General features: G+C 45.5%; 2 protein-coding genes and 1 pseudogene across 2 annotated transcripts in view; 2 read left to right on the top strand and 1 right to left on the bottom strand.

Annotated features, from left to right (window-relative positions):
- LOC126581713 (uncharacterized) overlaps nt 1-21,375 on the bottom strand; it is a 52,033-nt gene extending 30,658 nt beyond the window's left edge. The window contains exons 1-2 of the mRNA XM_050245565.1: nt 20,224-21,375; nt 5,733-6,583 (exon numbers count right to left, since the gene is read on the bottom strand). Coding sequence (XP_050101522.1) covers nt 5,733-5,793 — 61 coding nt within the window. The 5' untranslated portion in view covers nt 5,794-6,583; nt 20,224-21,375. The remainder of the gene's footprint in view (nt 1-5,732; nt 6,584-20,223) is intronic.
- Nucleotides 3,362-4,221, top strand: LOC126581715 (fibrinogen-like protein A; annotated as a pseudogene).
- LOC126581714 (angiopoietin-4-like) lies at nt 11,170-12,248 on the top strand. Its single transcript, XM_050245566.1, has one exon. The coding sequence runs from the start codon at nt 11,205-11,207 to the stop codon at nt 12,198-12,200; it is 996 nt and encodes a 331-aa protein (XP_050101523.1). The 5' UTR covers nt 11,170-11,204; the 3' UTR covers nt 12,201-12,248.
- Nucleotides 21,376-21,520: the final 145 nt, after the last annotated feature.

The raw sequence follows: 21,520 nt of genomic DNA, 5'->3' as shown, positions 1-21,520 counted from the left end.
GACTTGTGCCAGGGCGGCCGGGTTAGAGGCCGGGGAGCGTTACGCACCTCATTCTTCGGTAAAGCTGCTTCGGGTTCTTCTCGGAATCGTGCTCGCTCGCTTGTGCTGCAGCATAATGTGGCTGCTGCCGGCAGTTTGATTGCATTGTGAGTCCGTCTTTTTCACCCCCAACCCCGAAGGACTTGGAAGGATGGCGAGAGGGAAAGGCATCGAAGGGCCTGCAGCCGTTTGTCTGGTTGATCGATCGGCACGAAGCAATCCAGGGGTCATTGCAGCAGCAGCAGCAGCAGCAGGTTGGATTGATAAATTTTTAATCAATCCAGCAAACATGATCCACAATCGAGAGGGTGCAGTTTGTGAATCGCATTTAATGTTTTAAAATTTGATCGTCGTGCCGAAGGGTTTAGACACAGTTCAGAGATGGAATTTGTGATTGTGGACTGGATTGGGAATAATGAATAAATGTGTCCCAAACTGTTGGCGTAAGTAAATGGTAGCCCGATTGATTTGCTTTGATGCAATATTCAAGTTTTTGCTCCCTCTGACATGGTCTATGGTTTGCGTTTTATGAGAAGGAATGTGTTCAATATCAGCAATAGATGACTTAAATTAGTCATTTCAATTGTTTGTAAAGGAAGCTTCAAAACGAATGTAGAATTCAAACAATCTCTGCTCGGGCATGACGGAAACTTTCCTTTAAGAGCATTCTAAAGAGGATTTATCAATATTATAAAGTTGCTATCATGCTGCCCTACGGTTAAGATGAAAGAAACTTATTTTCATACCCAAACTGCTGCTAATCCATTTGGCTGGTTTTAAGCCTGAAAGAACTCTCAAAATGCACCACTCGTGCACATTTTTTTCGATGCAATGCTAGCATTCATTTATTCAAATAAAATCTACAATTATGCTAAAAACTGGCAGGAATTGTTATTACCAATTACAATGGCAAAAAATGTTGCATTCACATACCATAATAAGGACAAAACATTGAGTTAAAGTCTAAGCTTAATGATAATTACGCTGTCTATCGTCAAGTGCCGTCTCAACCAATTATTGTTTTCATTCCGAACACATCTCACTGTATATGGTTCTTAATTACAAATGTAGAATGAAAACGACATTCAAACATATCCTATTCAGCGAAAGAAACAATAGGCAACGATGACGATAACCTGTGTTTCATTTCAAAAGATCTAGATCCGAAAAAATAATATCCATAGCCTGGCCAGCGACGCGAATTGCTATTTTATTTATTTAATTTGCAATAAAAACCAACATCAGGTCAACCACCACTCCCGCCGGAAACGAACACTTTGTAACCGAAGGACAATTCGCATGACGATCACAATCACCAGAACTGCAACCGTCTAGCACAAAGATGGCATCTTCCGCTGATTCCGCGACACAAATCGAAACAAAATTCTCATTTAACCGTACCGCGTACCGGCGCGTTGTGATACGATCTTGAACTAATTAGCTTTCTTCTCCGTATGGGAGGCGATGCAGCAAACATCCACCGCAGCCAAACAACTCCCCTTTTCGCACAGCTGATGCATTCAAATGGCGTGCACTCTGTATGTGTGGGTGCTCTTGAAATAAGCTCCCTTCCTTTAGAGGGGCTGAGTGGTGGGCACCTCCATTTCATTCCAGCCAGCCAGCCAGCATGCCCCCGCTTTCACTATCGCGCAATACTTTATCGGTGCACACGACGGGGTGCAAATAATCGGGGTGCAATGGTGCAACAACAGACCAACCACCAAGGCACTGTGCCAGCTGCAGGCAACCAGCCAGCCAGCGCCATAGCGAGGAAACGCCTGCGAGGAAAAGCATTTTCGCGATTTTCCTCGCTAAAAGGAAAACATAATACCCACACAAAACCAACAACACCGACAATGGGTTGCCAACCGTCTGGCAGCGACACGTACTGAGCCGAGGTGGGTCTGGGGTGGTCCGTGAGCTGCCATCCAATCCGCGTGTGTCGTGAGTGCTTCTCGTGTGGGTGTGAGTGTGGGTGAGTGCATGTGTGGGTTGTATACGCGATACGATAGCACTGTGAAAATACTGGAGCTGCTTTTCTTTACCGGAAATGCTTGATAGAAAAAAGGAGCGAGCTCGTGCCGTTAGTCTTGATGCTATCCAGCGCTCGATCGTGCGAGGTTTGTGTGTGTTTGCTACAGTTTATTGAACAGTGTACGCTATGCTGGAGAATTTTGGGGGCTTTGTTTTACTTTTTCCTTACGTTCTGTTCTGTTTATGACTATGGTGGTAGTTGAGGAAATGCAACAAAGTGAGGCATTCGTGGCGGAAAATAATGTTAAGTGAAATAGAAACGAAAATAGTTTTGCCAATGAAACAACATATCAGTTTATCATCTTTGAAACGATCTAAAAAGTTATTTGATGCTTTCATTTAATTATCCATTTGACTCAAAAGAAGTGCAACAGATCGAGATGGGACCCTTGAATCTACATACAAAAAATAATTATTGTAAACAGAGAGGAAGGTAAAATGTTCTGTTCACAATTGAACGGATAAGATCATGAAGCTGGTGCGAAAAGATGAAAAAATAAGCGCAATTGTGACGAGAGAGCTAGATAGCTCCATAAGCGCTGTTCAAACTGAACAATCTCCGTTGACCCTGAGGCCGAACAGCTGGTGATAAGCTGGTTATACAGAGAAACCGCAGTTATAACCATGGCCATGACCTAGTTGAGGGCTGAAGCTGGCCATGAGATTGATATGTTTTGAAGAAGTTGAACTTAGCCCGGACTGTCCAAAAGCAGACACACGAGCTGCTCAATAGCAAAAATCTTGAACAGATGCTCCTGAGTTGCGACGAGGTGTAAAGATTTGGAACGTCGAGCAGAGTTGTTGATGGATGCTTGCACGATGTTTTTTGTTTGTTAAGATGATGCTGTGTACCACATTACCAATGAACATTGTAAAGTTTATGGCAAAGGTAATTGGAGATAGTGTTCTGCAAGGGTTTAATAACCGCCATGATAGTAACCACGTCTGGTTTTAAGTAATCTTCTGGTGAGATAAAAGTCAAATCAGCTACAATAATAAATGTAGGGGTGCTGTATCAATCGCTTATCGTGCAAATAATATCGTACCAGAATTTGAGGTTAACCGCAAGCTAACACCGCCATCGCCCATCGAACGAGCTCATCACAGATTAACAAGAAGAATACCACATTTGCCATCATCATTCATTCTAGAAAGTACTTCGCGAAAAACCATGTGCTGGTATGGGTTATGTTATGGAATAAAAGACCGTCTTGAAAACCTTTGGATCACAGTTTCGACACGGCATACAATTCGTTTGGTGTTACAAAAAGAGCTTCATTCTGTCAAAATGAAGCTAGCCGTTTGTTTTCTATTGGTTTGTGCTGTTTTGTTCGTGGGAGCTACTAGGAAGAACTTGAGTACAAAACAAGGAGCCTTGCAAACACCTGAAGCTGATGGAATCAAGGGATTTAGTCTCAAGGGATTTAGTCTTTAGGGATCAAGGGAGAGCACAAATTGTCGGAGCATCAATCAGAACAACGGAAGAAAACTACAACACCGAAACCAAATTTACTTCCTTTCACATCGTGCAAGCATGCACCAGCTAACATCTCCGGAGTGTATCTTATCAATGTAAACAACGAAAGTGCACCGTTCAGCGTTTATTGTGAGATGGAAAAATTTGAAGGCGGCTGGATTGTGGTGCAGCATCGATTCAACGGATCGGTTGATTTCTATCGTAACTGGACCGAATACCGCGACGGTTTTGGTAACTTGGAGACGGAATTCTGGCTAGGATTGGAACGAATTCACCAACTCACCACTGCTCGCACTCACGAATTAATTGTCGAGATCAAGGACTTCACAGGCAACTACGAGTACATCCGTTACAATGCATTTCGAGTAGGCAACGAGAGTGAGGAGTATGAAGTTCAATCCTTGGGGCCATTTACTGGCACTGCAGGTGATGGTATGGCCTACAGCAGGGGGGAAAAGTTCTCTACGAAGGATCGATATAATGATCCGAGATCCGATAGATATTATGCTGTACTTTACGAAGGCGCCGACTGGTACGGGTATTTTGGTAGCGCGTCAAACTTAAACGGACGGTATCAGAATGCAGACCCAAAGAAATCAATTTGGTGGATTTATTCGAAACACGACCAACGGAGAATTCAATTCACCCGGATGATGATTCGTGAATTGTAAAAACGATTCGAAATTGATTGTAAAAGGACACATGGCAATGGAATTATTGAGAATTGTATGAATAAAGAAGCATTTCAAAATTAAAAATATTCAGTGAAAACAATTCTTTTTGTACTAGAGAGAACTGCTTCACAGGGGCAAGTATTTGAGAAACTCCGTTCGTTTTCCCTTCTGTAAATTACTCTTTTGGTTCGATAACGTTCGTTGGACATAGTGTTTGGTTAGATCTTGTTTCCAACAGAAAGCCAGCAGGTGGTGATCGAGAGCGTACGATTGTTTCGAATCTCTTTAGATCCCGACGAGTTTAAGTTATTTGGGTTATTTAGCGATTCAAATTTCTATTACGAACCCGTCAAAGTATGCAAAGTATGCGATGATGGAGGCGCCAGATAACCGATACATTACCAGGCGCCTCCATCATCGGTTTTCGGCAACGGAGCTGCATCATTTTGTATTCCGTGGTGACTAAATTTGCCATACCATAATTGCCTTCAGTTTTGGTGGGAGAAAGCAAGTTTAATAAATGCAAGAACCAAATCCAAATTATGTTGTGTAATGGCCCGCGGATTGGTTGATTCTTCAAACTGCAGCCCGCTAGCTGTTACTTTCTTCTGTCCCCAATCTGCATGCGAATATTAGTTTAAGACCAGTGTAATAATCAAAAATGCGATTAATGCATGTGGTTTTTTATTGGTGTTGGATTCATTTGATCATTCTTCATTTTCAAACCACAATCAGCAAATGAACTACGACATAAGCAGCACCACCAAGCTACAGGCACTGCCACAGTGCAGACAATTTGCAGACTCATCCCCGCATATGCACACCACAAAATGGATAATCGAAATCCTCGGTCTAAATAACGGAATATTTATCGACATCCTCAGCATAGAAATGATGACCAAAAGATGGTAATAAGCCGGAGAATAAATCGCTCCCCATGCCCCTCTTTCACATGAAGTCATTGGTTCGGCATTAAACTCAAGCCCGTTGGAACAAACACTCTCTCCAGTGTCTTCCCCAGACCAGAGAGCACCCCCCACCGGTAGCCCCAGTGAAAACCTTTATTTACGAATGAAAAAAGTTCGTAAAATTGTCACCGAGTCTCGGTTAAGCATAAAACATGCTCCTTATGAATAGTCAGAAGAGCTCATAAATTCCACATTCCACATTTTCATTCCGGCCACATCCACCGGCACCACCTCGCGCGATGCGTCGACCCGTGCCGTGCCGGGTGAAAAGCGTTTTCATTTTCATCCGGAATCCGATGTGGCCGATCTGTGGAGTGGGTGCCGAGGAACCTTGGAGATGCTGGCACTCCGGCCACTGCTGATCAGCGATTCTGTGTACGCGGCACGCCGCGCTGCTGCGTCTCCTTGTCGCCGTTGCCACCCACAAAATGCCCCCCCCCCCCGAAAAAACACATACAGGCGCGGGCGTGCCGGCGAAACGAGGCGTTAAAATAAATGGATGTAGCATTACGGTGGATCGATTTCCACGCGCGCACGTACCTGCCACTATCAGCAAACAGAGAATTGGGAGTCGTAAATCCATTACCGCTGGGAGCCACATTTCCTGACTTTTCGGCACAAAGGTGCTGCTGCTGGTGGTGTTGGTGGTGCTGTGTCTGTTGTTTTTTTTTTTGTTGTTTCTTTTGTTCCCCCCCTGTTTGACGGCTGGCGGGCCAAGGTACCCCAGCTACCGACCAGGTCTGCAAGCAGGATCTCGCACGGCTTCTCACGGCTACGAAGTCGTACCGTGGACGTCGTTGCTCGGACAGCAGCCGGAATAACCACCACGGTGGAACCACGAAACGGAGGTTGGTTTTTCGCGGAGGGCCGATTCCCGTGGGTCACTAGGCGTGCTGCACAAGGTGCTGATGCTTGGCACTTCTCGTTGGTTGTTGCTGCTGCTGCTTCTGCTGCTTCGTACAATCAGCAGTCACCGTCACACAGACACAGTGGAGGGCAATCAACCACAAACAGCCGATTAATCGTACAAGCTTGTTATTGTACCGGCTTTTTACTGCACGGAGCTGGTTGCGGTTTGGAGCTGCCTAGCGGTGCTCCTTTTCCTGCGCCTTCGAGAGTGACGCGACCGTTTTTCGTTTCAGTAGATCGATCGATGCTGCGGCTTCGACAAGAACTGCGAGACACGAGATCCTCTCGGAGTCGCGTTGTGCTCCCGCTTAGACGATGCGATGGCGTCCCAATGGAGCTCGGTGGCTCGTTTTCATTATTCAGCACCAGGACCGAGGAGTGAAGGCTCGAAGGGATGACGGTGAGCTTTTTCGACGTTGCGCGGTTGCGGGCAGGACCTTTCACAAACTCATCGACGAACGCTCGTAGGTGAGGGCGTGAATCTGTGTGAGAATCGGGAAGAAAGAAAGAAGCAAACAATGTAAGTAGCGTTCGCATTACGCAGCATCATTACTGTGCCGCCGGTCCGTCGTTATATTTTTTTGCTAAATGATCCAAAGCCGAGTGACAGCAATTGAAAATGATGAAAATGGAAAGCCGTTAGTGGTGTATTTGTACTAGCGAGCAACGATTTGAGATGTTCAATCGTTTCGATTCGAAACTTTAAACCGCTTTTAGGACTTGAGTTTCAATTTGAGTGTGATCTGTAAGTTGTCTCCACTGTTTCATTATGATCATGAGTATGTAAGCCAGTAAGCCTGCATGAGAGAGCCAGCCTTCTGCGTCTATCACGAGAGAGCACATCAATATGGTCATTACACCTGATCCCTTGAGGCATGTCATGCCAGCTTGTTGCATTAGATGGAGTGAATGGAATCAGTGGTATTAGCTCTTGAAGGCAAAACATATTAAATCGTATGCACGTCACATGATGCTCTTTCGGTAATTGCTGAATGCAACAGAGAGCGACGGATACTTAAATCGAATTGGTTACTAGAAACTGCATCCAATAAAAAGCATTTGCCTTTTGCTTTGATTCTACCAAAACATTTGTCAGGTCTAACTGTCTCTTTGCAAAGAAATACGGATAACGCTGTCCATTTAATTTAAAAGAGACCCATATTAAAGAGAATGTATTAGATCTCTGAACTAATCAACCGTTGATCTTGCGAGTGTTCTTTGGTTTAGCTATGCTTTGTGTTTTCTCAAAGTAATACTGACAAAACTAGCAAGTTGGGAGCAGAGCAAGTTAGCCATCGTGCTCGGTCAGAGAAACGAAATGAAATGTGTTTAACCACATCTGCACATCATTTGCCAGATAGTTTTTTTTTCTTCAATAGATATGATACATATCTTTAAACAATTATGGTTAATGCATTTGCAATAACTAAGTATCTAACGAAATGGCATTGTTTTAGGGCCCTAGCCATTCTATAAAAGTATTCTCTTTCGATCTTCTGGCAGCTTAAAATGCGTAAACGATTCAACTAGCTGCTTATTCCCGTTGGAGGATATGTTCCCACGGAAATAAGACAAATATTCTAAGCAGGCAACAGTAAAAAAGTTGTAATCGACTTTTCGATTATTCACGAATATTCAATAATCACTCCAACGATCATTCTGCTAGCAATCTGAACACTATTCTCCAGTGTTCCTCCTTGCGAGAGTCGCACAATTCTGCCCAAAGCGGAAGAATCTTTTCTCCGCCCCCCCGTTCTTGCTAACTCTCCACTATCGTCTCTCTCCTCACATTTTCCCAACTCTACACTCCTTCTCGCTGTCGTTGGTGGTAAAGTACCAGCTAATTTCGGCAACAAATGTGGTTTGATTATTTTTTTCTAACAATTCAATTGTTGCGATCTAATATTAGTTGCGGGCTTTCCAACTGTTGAGAGCTATTCTGTATAGCTACACTGCTAGCAACTAATTCATGTTAAAGACATTCTCCGTTACTCTACAAAAACAATTTTGCTTTCTTGGGTTCATCATGGACGTTTTAAAGAAAATAAATTTGCTTCGGCTGATGTGCCCATTAACCTTGCCCAACAATGTAAACTCGTCCATCAGCTGCCGCTAGTAGTGGCTGTATTTTAAACTCTACATCAAAGATACTCCGTTCCTGGGAGCATTATGACATTGCTGTTTGGCACACTATCTCTAGGAATTGCTGTTACAATCAAGTAAGACAAGGCCACCAGGATAGTCAATGGCATTATGCTGGCCGATCCCTCCAAGGATCCACAATGATTACGCAATATTTGCATTACCATGACGCCTCTGGCCAGCGCCAAGAGCTATGTATCGAAGGAGGCAGATTTACATAAACAACAGAGAGGGAGAGAGAGAGAGAGCCATTCCTGGAGTGTGGGAATGAAGAAACCATCCACGAACGCCCACCAAAGACTCCCACAATTTGTTCGATCACCATCATATCTTGCCAAGGCCTAGCAGCGGCAGCGGGAGGAGCAAGGGCGGTCAGGAAGACCGCCTGGAGGCCGGTGGCTTATGATTGAAATATTAACCATAATGCGGTGAAGCTGAATGGAAATTAAATTAAATTAACGGTCTCCGTTCCGGCGCTCCGGCGGCCGATCGGTTGTTCGGCATTTTCCTTGTCCTTGTTGTGTCTCATTTCATTCCGTGGCCTTCAGTCTCGCATCTCGGGTAATTGGTTTAAGCCAGAATGCCGTCAGAATATTCCATTTTATCGTGGACCGTGGGCTCTCTCTTTCTCTCTCTCTCTCTTTCTCTCTCTCACGAATTTCCTTTTTTCCTTGCATCTTTCTCTTCCGCTTTGTTGCTCGTATTGGTCCGGGGCTTTCCAATAGGGAGCAAGAACTAACGGATGTGGTCAAGGGACGCGAGATGGTGAGAAAAAAAAACGAAAAATCAAAGCGGAACCGGATGGAGAAAGCTCATCGCGGTATCCAGTCGGGGTCTGCTGGGGTTCTGTAGCCTGTCGACTGTCGCATCTCGTTTGGGACGTAAGAGGACGTAGCACAACGCAAGAGAATGAACATGAACTGATGAGGACAGAGAGAGAGAAAAAGTGAAATGAACGAGAGAGAGAGGAAGAAAGAGAGCGAGGAAACAGAAAGGAATGGAAATACAAGCGGAAACCCAACGGGACCAACACTCCGTTGCGTTGCTGCCAGCGTGGTGCAGCATATTTTCTCGCCGTTTTTTCGAGCTTTCCTTCGTTTTCTTTCTCGCTTGCAGGAAGCCAGCCCTACGTCGATCCGTGGTCGCGGTCAAGCGTCGGGATGGGGGAGGAAATATATTAAAAAAATCGTCCCCATCCCACCGGCGCTGAGATGAGAGTTGAATAAATAATGTACCACGGTCCGCGTCCTCCTTTCACACTCCCGACGCGGCCCGTTGCGTGGATGCGAAAAGCTCGCCTCACCCTCCCCGGATCAAGTTTTTTTTTGTGTTCCACGCGCCACGCAGACAGCCACGAGGTGGATAATGTTGAGCAGTTTATAAAGAACACATTTTCCATGCGTTTTCCTGCTTTACCACCCCATCGCATCCGGAAGACTCGGAAGACTTGTGGCGAGTGACAGAGGGCGGCGAGAAATAAAACTTAATTTATCCAACTGTCCCCGACCGACTCGCTAGCGAAAGGAGAGGCGAGGAAAAGGGGGGAAATGACATCGTTTCCAAACCGTGGGTCCGGGAGCAGGAGTAGCCGGAATTGATAGCGTTTGATTTGTGGTCGTCGTTGGCGCCAAGGGTACGCGCTGAAGGTCAAGAATGATGGTGCGATCCTCGCAAGAAGATCCTCCACCAGCCGGGGGCTTGCGGTGTGCTGGTCAATGGTTGTCATCAGGGAAAATAATGGGACAGCGTAGATTTGTGGCTCTGCCCAAAAAGCAGCGGGGTAGCAGCGGCGAAAGGGAACAAGAGGGAAAACATAATTCTTGCGCCTGTTATCGTGAGAGGATCGTGCGGGGTTATGAACCCGCAAACTCGAATCTAAATTGCCGCTTTTTGGTAATTGAACGTGGAAAGCCATTTGCTTCTTTGTTCGCAATGGTTTTCGACGGTTAGGATGCAGGTGGAAATCCGTTTATCCGTCGAAACAACGGCAGCGCCAATAGCAGCATTGCTCAGGCATGGTCTTTTGTGTTGTAGACGAGTTAGTGGCGCTGAACATTGGAATTATCCGTGATCTTTATTAAGCGTTTCAGGGAACAAATATTGGCCATCGTTTCGCTTTAATAAACATCATGCGATAGAGCTGTCCTGCTTCCAGGCAATAAAAGATGTCATCAGGCAAGAGTGTGACGACCACAACAAGATAAATGATCATTCAGAAAACCTTTATCTTCATAAGAATTGTATGTAAAAACTAACAACGAATGACGCTATGATGCACGTTATTCAAATAATTAAATTTGTAAACGATTGTGCATGAAAATACAAGAAATCGATACCAGTTTGAGAGAGCAATTAAACAAATGAATCCCGGCATTGATAAAACATTTGTGTTATTTTATTATTGATAAACGATATGAAATGGCATTTTCAAGTAGCTATTTGAAAGAGTGCTAAAGATGTGCTATGTCGTAACAACTCACTATTTCAAATCTTCTAAACATCAAAAGTATAATGAATGTATATAGTTCTCTTTGGCATGCTGATATAACTGTATCAGATAAGACAAGATCGTTTCAGAGAATGTCACTTAGAAAAGCCAAAAGGCCAAAGCCAAGCCGAAAAAACAAGAGAATTAGATGTTTAATGCTGTACTGTTGCTTATCAGTCAAATGTCTCCATATCAAAGGTTGAGGCTTGCCACAAAGAAACACCATTGCAGTTGCTCATCGAATGCAAACACAGCGAACGAAGGAAGCATAACTGTTACCACGGTGCGTTGATAGCAGGGGATACCGCTAACCGCTATCATCATTTGTTCTAGAATGTTCTTCGTGGGAAACTATGTGCTGGTGTGGGAGTTGTTATTTGGTTTAAAATGCAATGTCAAAAAGCGTTGGATCACAGTTCGGAACTCGCCTTGCGATTAGCTCGATTATACGCGAACAGCTTCATTTTCTCAACATGAAGCTTACCATTTGTTTTCTTTTGGTTTGTGCTGCAGCACTTGGATGGGCCACCGACCAAAGCCCTGAAAGTGAGGGCGACATCTTAAAACCATCGACCGTGGGAGGAATATCGGAAATCGGTCTGGAGATTTTGTTGACCAGATTGAATACCATCGATCACAAGCTGATGATTCTGGAAGAACTGAAATCCGAACTACAGCAACACCGTGAGCAGATGGAAAGCAGTAAAGCATCGCTTGAGAAAACAACAACTGCGGCTACTACTACCACTACTACTACTACTCCAGAATCAACAACAATTACAAGGCAATCAAAAATTACTACAACTGCAAAGCTACCTACAACAGCACTCATAACGACTTTCAAATCGTGCAAGGATGCCCCAGCCAACGTCTCCGGAGTGTATTCTATCACAATAAACAACGAGAGGGCGCCGTTCAACGTTTATTGTGAGATGGAAGAATTTGAAGGCGGTTGGATTGTGGTGCAGCATCGTTTCAACGGATCGGTTGATTTCTATCGTAACTGGACCGAATACCGCGACGGCTTTGGTGAGTTGAACGGTGAATTTTGGCTCGGACTGGAGCAGATTCATCAACTCACCGCAGCCCGTAAACACGAATTAGTTATCGAAATGAAGGACTTTGAGGGCAACTACGGGTATGCCCGTTACTTTGAGTTTGAAATAGGCAGTGAGAGAAAGAAGTACGATCTGACAGTGGATTCGTATTGGGGCACAGCTGGAGACGCAATGACGTTGTACAATAATAGGGAAAAGTTCTCTACCAAGGATCGTGATAGTGATGGGAATCGCATTCGTCATTTCGCTGTTGAATACGAAGGCGCTTGGTGGTACGGTTATGGTGGTGGCTTGTCGAATTTGAACGGCCGGTACCAGAATGTTACTGATAGAAACTCAATGACGTGGCATTTTTTCAAAGACGACTTTCGTGGAATGAGCTTCACCAGAATGATGATCCGTGAATTGTAAGCACGATTCAGGTCACTCACTCTTCGAGTTTCATTGTAACCGGACAAATCGCAAATGGTTAATGGAAATTATATGAATAAAAGCGCATACTAACACAAATATTCTGAAAGCATTTTTTTATTGAACGAAATACCTGATTCCCAGCGGAAAATCCGAAAAACTTCGAGAAGCATTCGATGTGTAAACTACTCTTTTGGTTTGATAACGATGATTGGTTTAGATGTACTAATGAAGATCCAATATAGAGGGGCTTTAGTTGATTAACAATGGACGCACAGGTATGTCGAGCCTTTACCAGGAAGGCTAAGCGAAAACAGTTGGCAGATTTACTTTTCCACAGGAGAAGAAATGTTTGCATTACACTGAAGCACTGATCCTGTTGATCAAAAAGAATTCTAGAAACGAGCGTATATTGGATAGCGATCAGCATACCCAATGAGTCAATGAGAGAATCAAAAGAGTATCGATAAAAAGAGAGAGCTCTCACTTGAAAGCAGCGTCACAAGAGTAAAAATAAAAATTTAATTCCACATCAGACTGACCAAAAGTGAAGTGCAGTAAAATCGCTCTACCATCGGATTAACTCAATCTTAATCTGCCACCATGATATCAACCGAACAAGTACGAATAAAAAATAAAAAAAAAATAAACAAATACGGATATTTTTCAACATTACAAGGTATAGATGATTCATGCAAGATGAAGCATTAGGGAATTCCAACCACCAGATAAATGTCGCTTTCACTCGCACACCTTCATATTTACCTCTCGCTCCTGCTATCAACTGCCACGGGGATTAATAATAATGAATTGTGCAGCAGCGCAGCTTCGCCCGGGAAACTGTTGCTAGAAGGGATTCCACGAACACACTGGAATAGAATTTCTGCCGATTCTTCGCGACGTTCGCTCGGCAAGAATGCTTGGTGGATTGAAAAGCTTGCCAGTCTCGTCAGTCTCGGCCAAAGACATCGAGGTGAAAATCACGAGCACGAGCCGAAGAGATGAGGAGTTGTGGAGGCGTTTATGAGATTTTATGCCTCTCTCCTTCCCTTCCTCAATCTCGGCCCCACCGTACCTCGAAGTTCGAGCCTTTTCTAAGAATCTTGTCTCGATCACAAAGCATCGAGGACTCGCTCGCGCTGTCACTGTCACTAATGTGTGTCCCTTGGGTAACATTCTCCATCGGAGCCAATCTTTGCTAACGATTTGCCCCTCGATTTTCCATCCACATGGCAGTGCGCATCGCGAGATGGCTCCCAGCAACAGGGAAAACAACGTCTCGAATCTTTGCGTTCGAATTTCTCAATCCGCAAGCCCTTTAGCGTCCCGCGTGGCGCTAATGTTACCCAACCGGATCGAGTAATTCTAATTGAATACATTTGCACGAGCGAATGTCGCGTGAGGGACCGATTTGTGTGCCGAAATGTTCTCCGGATCGTCGGAGTCGTCGAAGTCGTCGGTTTGCGTCCGGTGTGGCGGTGATTTCGTCCTGGCAGCTCCTGTTTTAATGATGATTGAGTTTTTCCAGACGACCAGCATCGGTTCGGGTTTTTGTGGGAAAACCAGTTCGCCTTCCTCTAAAATGGCGACACGACAAGCCGGGCGCGCCAGGGGACAAGTATTGGAAGGAAATTTAGTAATGCAAATTTGATTATGCCCCCGGGCGCGCGCTTACTCGCTCGCTCTCGATTGCCGATGATAACTAGTACCAGCGCTGGTGGTGGTGCCGGCCCGCGCGAGTACGTCCGCGCCGCGACGGCACCCCGCGTACACACAATGTCAATAATTAGTAGGCAATCTCGGCAGATAATTTCATCGGAAGCTGTTGATACTCCCCACAGGGGGAGAGCATTAAGTGGGAGGAGGTCACTATTGGGTTGGGTGGTCGCGACCAACCGGTTCTTGGAACCGGTGAGCAGAGGTGTGCGCGCCTGTGCTGGATGATTAATTAAATTGCCACTTGGAGCGTGTTCTGCTCTTGAACAACTTTTCGACGCGCTTCTTTTATTCTTCCAACTGTTCCAGGGATCGTCAAGGAGAGTGGCAGGAAGCAGGAACGTGAAGGAGTGCGGTGCAGAGCAGGATAAACAAATTTACCAACGTTTCGCTCCCAACAATAAATCCAATCATCGGTTAAAGTAAATTCAAATGAGTTTACCACAAACCAAAATGTCCTGTCAGGCCAGAAGCATTTGGTGGGCGAGATTCTTCTGCTTTTGGCGGGAATTTGGGTTCGTTCGGATCGAATTGTTAATGTTGGAGGATTAAATGTCACCTTTGATTGAAGAACCTTTGTCTCTTTCATACTACTTTCAATAACAATAGGACGCAGGTGGATTAAAATATATTTAAACAAAGTTAGTCTGTGTCAGAAAAAGGTCGAGGCATATCTTTAAAAACGAAATTTTTGTTGGGATCATCAGACTTTTACCTGCACTAAAATACATATTAATTCGATTCATTGTTAATTTCTCTCAAATATTAGTTCGAATGTTTTATTAATTTAAGATGTCACAAATTTCGGAACCGTTTTGAATCCGAATATTGATTATTGTTACAATTTTGTTTTACAAACAAATTTGATGAATTATTATATTTTTTTTAATAAAAAACAAGATTTCCTTGTAAATAAAATGCAGATAAAAATATTCAAGAGATTAAATAGATTCTTTAATACCTTAGTACACCCTTTCATTTTGCTGTCTGCGGTTAGCACGCGAAATTAAACAATCGTACACTCGGCCACCGCACCTAGGATCCTAGCTGACGCCCAGCTTTGAGACAAATCTCCCAAAATCGACAACCCCGTGGAAAGCCTAAGGTCTGAACGGCTGACAGCCCCCGGGACAGCAACAAATCGCTCTGTTGCTACTGCTGTTGCTCTGTTGCTGCTTGGTTGTCCCCCTCTGGCTACCGTTAAGTTTCAAACGACAAACAAATCTGAGCGCTGCGCCCGTAATCCACTTTAAACTCAAATCCAACGAACCGAAAGGAAAAGGGGAAGGCAAACTCGATGGAAAGCCGTGGAAGAAGCCATGCCTGCCAGGGGTGTTGGAGCGTGGCGCATTTGCCAAAAGTTTTATCCTTCAGCACCCACGGCATCCAAGCAGCTCAAGCGCACTGCCTGGCTCCGGCGACAGTATTAGATTTTCCAAGAAGGCCTCACGCGACGAAAATGCGCGACCCCCCTTTCACGAAAGGCCTCCGCTAAAGATGGATTGGCAACAATATTTCCCGGCCTCGCTTCGGACTCGCCCGGGTTCGAGCATTATCTTTCACACACTCATACGGACAGCTGGTGCTTGCTTATGAGTGGGTTGGTCCGTAACCGTGGCGGTGGCAGCTTAAGGCCTGGGCCGCATGAGTCATGCCATACCTTAGGCTTCATATGGTCACCAGAGAGAAGTGTAGTGGAGTGCTGTTGGTGCAAAATCTGTTGGGCAGATGTGAAAACAGCTCGCATCTGGTGTCTCTGGTAGCGGCCTTGGTCTTTGCCCAAGGCATCGTCCAAGTTCACCAACCTCGGCGACACCGGAAAATCACACATAAATGCCGGGTGGTTGGTGGGTTTTTGGAGGGTTGAAAGGCACGTCCTCGGAGTAGATTCATTGGGCACAAAGGCAATTCGCCGTTCGCCGTTTGTGTATCGCTCGAGAAGCGATTCTTCTTCTCCTTCCTCTTTTTCGAAAGCGTGATGCGGGCATGTGGGGAACTGTGGAACCCCGTTATCACTACCACCGCTTGCCAGGCTGAGAAGGAGAGGGGTAGGGGGTTAGCTCGTTCCAATCAAACCCCTTTACGGCGCAAAAACCATTTCGGATCGCAATGGTCGCCTGCGCTCGATGTTGGAACGCTCGAAGAGAGAAACACGATTCAACGGCGACTCAACGTAACTCAACCCGAAATACAATCACACCAGAGCTGACACGCTGAATAAGTGTGCGTGTATATGTGTTTGTGTTTTTGTTTGGATGAAACAACTCGATGCTTTTGGTTATGAGTAGGTGTTTTCCAGATGAAAAGCCACGAAGAGATCGAATGTAGAAAGTTGTCTATCATTCGCTTTATCCGGGAGGCCCCTATTCGTCACCGTCCAGGGGGTTTTTCGATGGAAAAATGCTTATCGTAAACCCGGCAAGCTTGGTTCATTTTCCGGTGGGTTGGCTTCGCAAAGGCCACCATTCAGCGATACAAGTTTGCAAGCATTGTTGCTCTGACGGAACTCTGAATCCATTTCGAAGTTCAAACGTTACAATATTAAATAGATAAGGTGTTTGCAGGACATCGTAGCGCTTTCCAGTAGTGTTTTTAGGAAGCCCATAAAATATATAGAGGGCGACTGTATCCCTTTACTAATTTGAGGAGTATCGCATTTTTGGAGAAACTATCGCCATTAGTGCCTTCTGAAAATAACAAAAAACAATGCGCTATTGGTGTTCTTTGAACAGAATAATGTGCATCAAATTTAAGGTCCTCGGTACTTCACAGTTTTCTTATATGAGAGTAAAATTGGGGTTTTTTTTTAGAAATTTATGGTGTTGGTTTTATCAGCAACGCATAACCAAACCATCACCAAAACTTTACTGTAGGTGAAGAAGTGTTGTTCATAGAAATTCTGCGAGAGAAAGCTTTTCCTTATCCTTCAAAAATCCGCAAAAAGATTTAAAACTAATGTGATTAACGTTAATAGGAATGAGCGACTATAATTGAATGTTACCCTGGAGCGCTTCTATATTCAAAAAGGTAACGAAAAGGTTTAGTTTAAGTTGACCAAACAACAAGGTACAAAAAATTATCGATAAACTGTAAGGAAACAGACCAGAATCGTAATGATGAGATGCTAAGCCAATTCTTGGCCCTAAAATAGTCACCATACCAGGTGTATGCATATGAAACTGTTGTTTTTATTCAAAAAATACAGATAATCATTTATTCTCTAAAGTAATGGTAATCGTTCGCTACACATTTCAACTACGTACTTGGTTGATCCCAGAAGAGTACAGTTTTGCACAATACATACATTCTGTTACCTGCCTAATTCAAAACAGGAGATTGTAGTACTGAATTTACCAGACTTGATTTACTTGAAATTACTTGACATAAAACTCTAAGATTTAGAGTGGACCCGAAACCACAGTTCACAAACCAAATGAACGCACGTCCCAGGCTATGGAAGCAAGAATTCCAGGAAATAATGTCTAAAATCGTTTGATCCATCGCAAAGCTACAGTCGAGTACTGCCTGCCCTTACCATCATCATGGTTTCCAGCGCATTGGAACGCTTACGAACCGTACCGTGGCCTGTGGCCTGTGCCGGCCAAATTTGAACTTATATTCCCTCGCATTAATAGATTTCCATATCTCGACCGGACCAGACCCTCGGTCACCCATCCCCGCGGTCAGTGGTATGAGCGCCGTTGCCACCACTCCCATTCAACGTTACTCCCGCGCTTCCATTGGGCTCAAAAGCAGATCATAGGGGCTCACGAAGAGCCTCAACGACTCCCATCCAAGTCACACTCGCCGCTTATCCATTTGCCCGCCAGCAGCAGCATTACGTTGAATCATGATTTATGTTAACTTTGCGCGCCACAGAACCGTGACCGCGGTTTATGTCCCGCAGCCGCAACCTCTCCAATACGTATGCGTGTGTCTGTTTGTGTGTGTGCATGGGGTGGTTTTGTGTTTTGTTTCCCGGGCGGGTGGTGGTTACCAAGGCCAAGAAAAAAGGCCATCTTCTCGCCGGATTATTGTCGATGCCGAGCCACTGGCCGCGTGTGTGCGCACGGTCCGTTTTATTGTCCGATGGATTTTTCCGCTTTTCCATTTTCCGAGGGCTTTTCCCGACTCACATATTAGGGGGGGGGGGAGGTTTGAGGGGAGCTTTGTGCAGCGATGGCGAGCGAGCGAGCGAGCTCGAGTCTCGAATGTAAATTTTCGTTAACATTTTTCCATATTGGTCACAACGCGAGGTCGTGGTAGTTGGCATGCTGGCTCACTGGCTACCCATTGTTTGCTTTCCTTCTCCTTCCGTTTTTCGTCGGCATCACTTACCGTGGTGATCACTTTCGACAGCCAGCTCACCGTTACACGTCAAAGAGCACGTTGGGGGTGGGCAAAGCATCTGGGGCCATCGCCGCCCCCCCGCAAAACAGACGCTTTCCATGAACTCTCACAACCACGAGCGATGCGATCAATCTTCCTGGTTTACCATTAATACACAAGAAACAGAACAGGCTCGAAGCTGCTGCCGATCACCCAAGGGTATCCTTTCGACAGGCTGTTAACGCAGCGGCCCGCTCGCTTCTTCGTGCGATCATCCGCAAAAAAAAATGGAAAGAGGAGGGTGGGAGGTGGTTAAAAAAAAAGGTGAAAAGAAAAACCTTCCCCCATCACATTACCATCCCACGGTAAAACCACCCACCAGACTGCCATATCCTTTTTGGCAGGATGATTTTTTCAAAGAAATTCGCATTCCTCATCACTTCGCTGGAGCTCGTGTGCGGTTACCGGATGGTGGCAGGGAATCAATCACTAGCCGGTCCATGATTTTTGGGGGGAGTGGGAGTGGAAGCAGGATAAGACTCACAGTTTTTTTTCTTCTACACTCTCCTTCGAGGTGTGGGTGTGTGTTCGAGCCAAACTTCACTCTCCATCAGCGCTGAAAGCCAGCACTGCGGGCTGAGCCAGTTGATCCGGACAGGGCGGATGTTGCGAAAGGCTTTCTCGTACGAAACGAAATCTATGGCATATGTGTGTGGGTGCTAGCATGAGATTGAAGGATCGAATGCTGGATGCTGTCTAGGGTCGCTTGTTCCGGAATTAAGTTGCTAACTTTTCACTCGCACCGGTGCGCGCCTTCACCTCCAATGGAGGCGGATTGCTCCGAGAAGGTTCGTCTCCTCTTGGTCTTCCTTCGCTTTTTCGGGGGAAAAGCATGAGGGATGGAGTGGATTTGTTTGGCGCGCAGCGCGTACACGTATTGATTTGCTGATTCGATGATTTTCGTTGAAAGCCCTCGGTCGGTCGGTTGGTTCATGAAGATCGATCGAGTGGCCGGTTTGCTTGTTTGATACGAAACCGACACAGGAACCGTCTTCTTTTTCTTCCTCTTCGTCTTCTTCTTCTTTCCATAAACAAATATTCATTACAGTGCGCGTAGGGGAAGAGGAGTGCTAAGTGGATGTTAATATGTTGTTGGGCCGCAGATCCATCATTTCGAGTTCGCAAAAGCAAGGAAGTAATAGTGAAATGGGTGAGTGAGCTCTTTTGTTTGTCTTTCAATCAATGGAAATGATTTATTCATCAACAAAATTATCATGATGGTGATTGATTTAGGGAAGGAAGTTGCTGGGGTGCTGGTCGCGGCACGCAAGATTCAAACCCCGTAAGATCTTTGCGTCATTCACTCTCTTCATTCCATTCACCAGCTCTTGAAGATGCAAAATTTCTGAGTTCTGTTCGAATTTATATTTTTTTTTTTATTTGTTTGCGAATCCACAAACGATTCATTTAATGCAAATACGTCAACAGTCCAGAAGAACATGATGTTTGCAAATGAGTTAAAGCTGCCAGTACATGAGAGCAACTTTCACTTGCAGTAAATCGTTCATACAGAATGCTTAGTCGATTATTTCCGTTCCCAAGCCATATCAGAGCCTCGTTGGCTTGTAATGCACCTGGCAGGTAGCCTCCTTTAAGTCACAAAAGGTTTCTTGCAGTAGTTCAGTTCATCAAGCGAATTCTCCATCGAGCTGATGAAGTGAAAGATCGATGGGAAATAAATAAACAACAACTAAAATGAAATCTCATGATGACTGCTCTTAGCGATAAAGTTGCTATCGTGTAGTGGCAGCATAAGTCATCTAAACATCTTTCGCTACGACTCCGAGTGCAAGTCCAATCCATCGCAATAGTCATTCGTCTTCGCCGACTCCCTGACAGCTGCAGAGCTAAAAGCGGAGTCAAACTGCGTGGCCCTTTTTTGGTTCGATTTCATCAACAGTAAAACGGATCAACTTACGTGATTAGATCGTGATTCTGCTGCCGCCTACAACCGCCGCCTCATCCTCCTTCTCTGCGAGTGCTTCTGCCTAATAAGTGCGGGATTCCGGATTAATAAACCACTCCAGGGCAACAAATTCCAATGCGTCGTAAAATCTTTATCACCACGTTGCCATTTTCCAAACGGACGCGCACCCACACTCTGGCACACGGTCCGTAACGAGCCGTGTTTCGTCCGCCTCCGAGATCCCGGCGACCGCCTCTTGGGTCAATTGATATCCTTTAATCCGCTGGATCCGTGGGAGTGTGAGGCGCGTTCGCTTTCACGCACTCCACTTCACAGACACAGTCACCGAGATGTTGTGGTAGTTAACGCGGAAACCATACACCCAGACACACACGCGCGCACACACTCTAGCACCGAAGAATGCCGCTAGTGGGTGACCACTGGCATCCGTTTCTTCCGGATCTTCCGGATGTTTCCGCTCTTCTTCCGCCGTCCGCTTAATCCACAAATCGGTTCACCCCCTCAAACCGAACTCGGTGAACAAAGGAGCAGTCCAGATCTTCGTCCTCTCTGTGGTGGTGGTCGTCGTCGTCGTTCTGGCCTTTATGTTTTATTCATTTTCATCATCGGAATCCAAGAGCATGACGAGCTGGGACCGCGGAGAACGGTGGCCACGATCAACAGTGCGGTGGAACGGTGCGGCGGCGTGCAATGGCGAACGCGACCACGCACCGGAATCGTCTGGGAAATTGTCCGAATCCTCCTCCGCTCCGGATGTGGAATTCAACGGGCGCGTCACCGTGCATCGGTTTTCGGAGGGTCCCGACAACCGCACATCGATTACGATTCCCTTTTTGGTCCTTTTTCGGCCATTGGTGGAGGAAGGAAGCTTGGTGACCAAGAACTTTTGTTTAACGATTGGCGTCACTTGATTCCGTTATGGCCGTTCGGCAATCGAACGTAAGGGATGGCTTTTTTTTATTCCATTCTGCACACACACTAGCACACAGATACACGTACACTATTGGCAAGTAGACACCGCCTAGTAGTTGTGGCCGAGAGTTAGAAGGTGGAAAACTTTTGCGTGAAATTCACGAGAAAACAGTTTTCAACGCTACACCATCACTCCAACAAGCCTAGGGGGGATGGAGTGGCACGGGGATGGCTGTGGGCAACAAACAAACAATGGCGCCTCCTTGCGCCCTGATGGAACGTAACACCACGTAACGCCGGTATGCCGGACACTGAAAATCTCGATTTTCCGATGCGAACGAGAGGAAAACCCGCGGTTGACTGACGGTTTTGAAGG

Source organism: Anopheles aquasalis, chromosome 2 (assembly GCF_943734665.1).
Source record: "Anopheles aquasalis chromosome 2, idAnoAquaMG_Q_19, whole genome shotgun sequence".
In the NCBI taxonomy this organism is placed as follows: domain Eukaryota; kingdom Metazoa; phylum Arthropoda; class Insecta; order Diptera; family Culicidae; genus Anopheles; species Anopheles aquasalis.
Note: the sequence above shows the minus strand (reverse complement) of the source record. Positions and strands in the feature narration are given on the sequence as shown.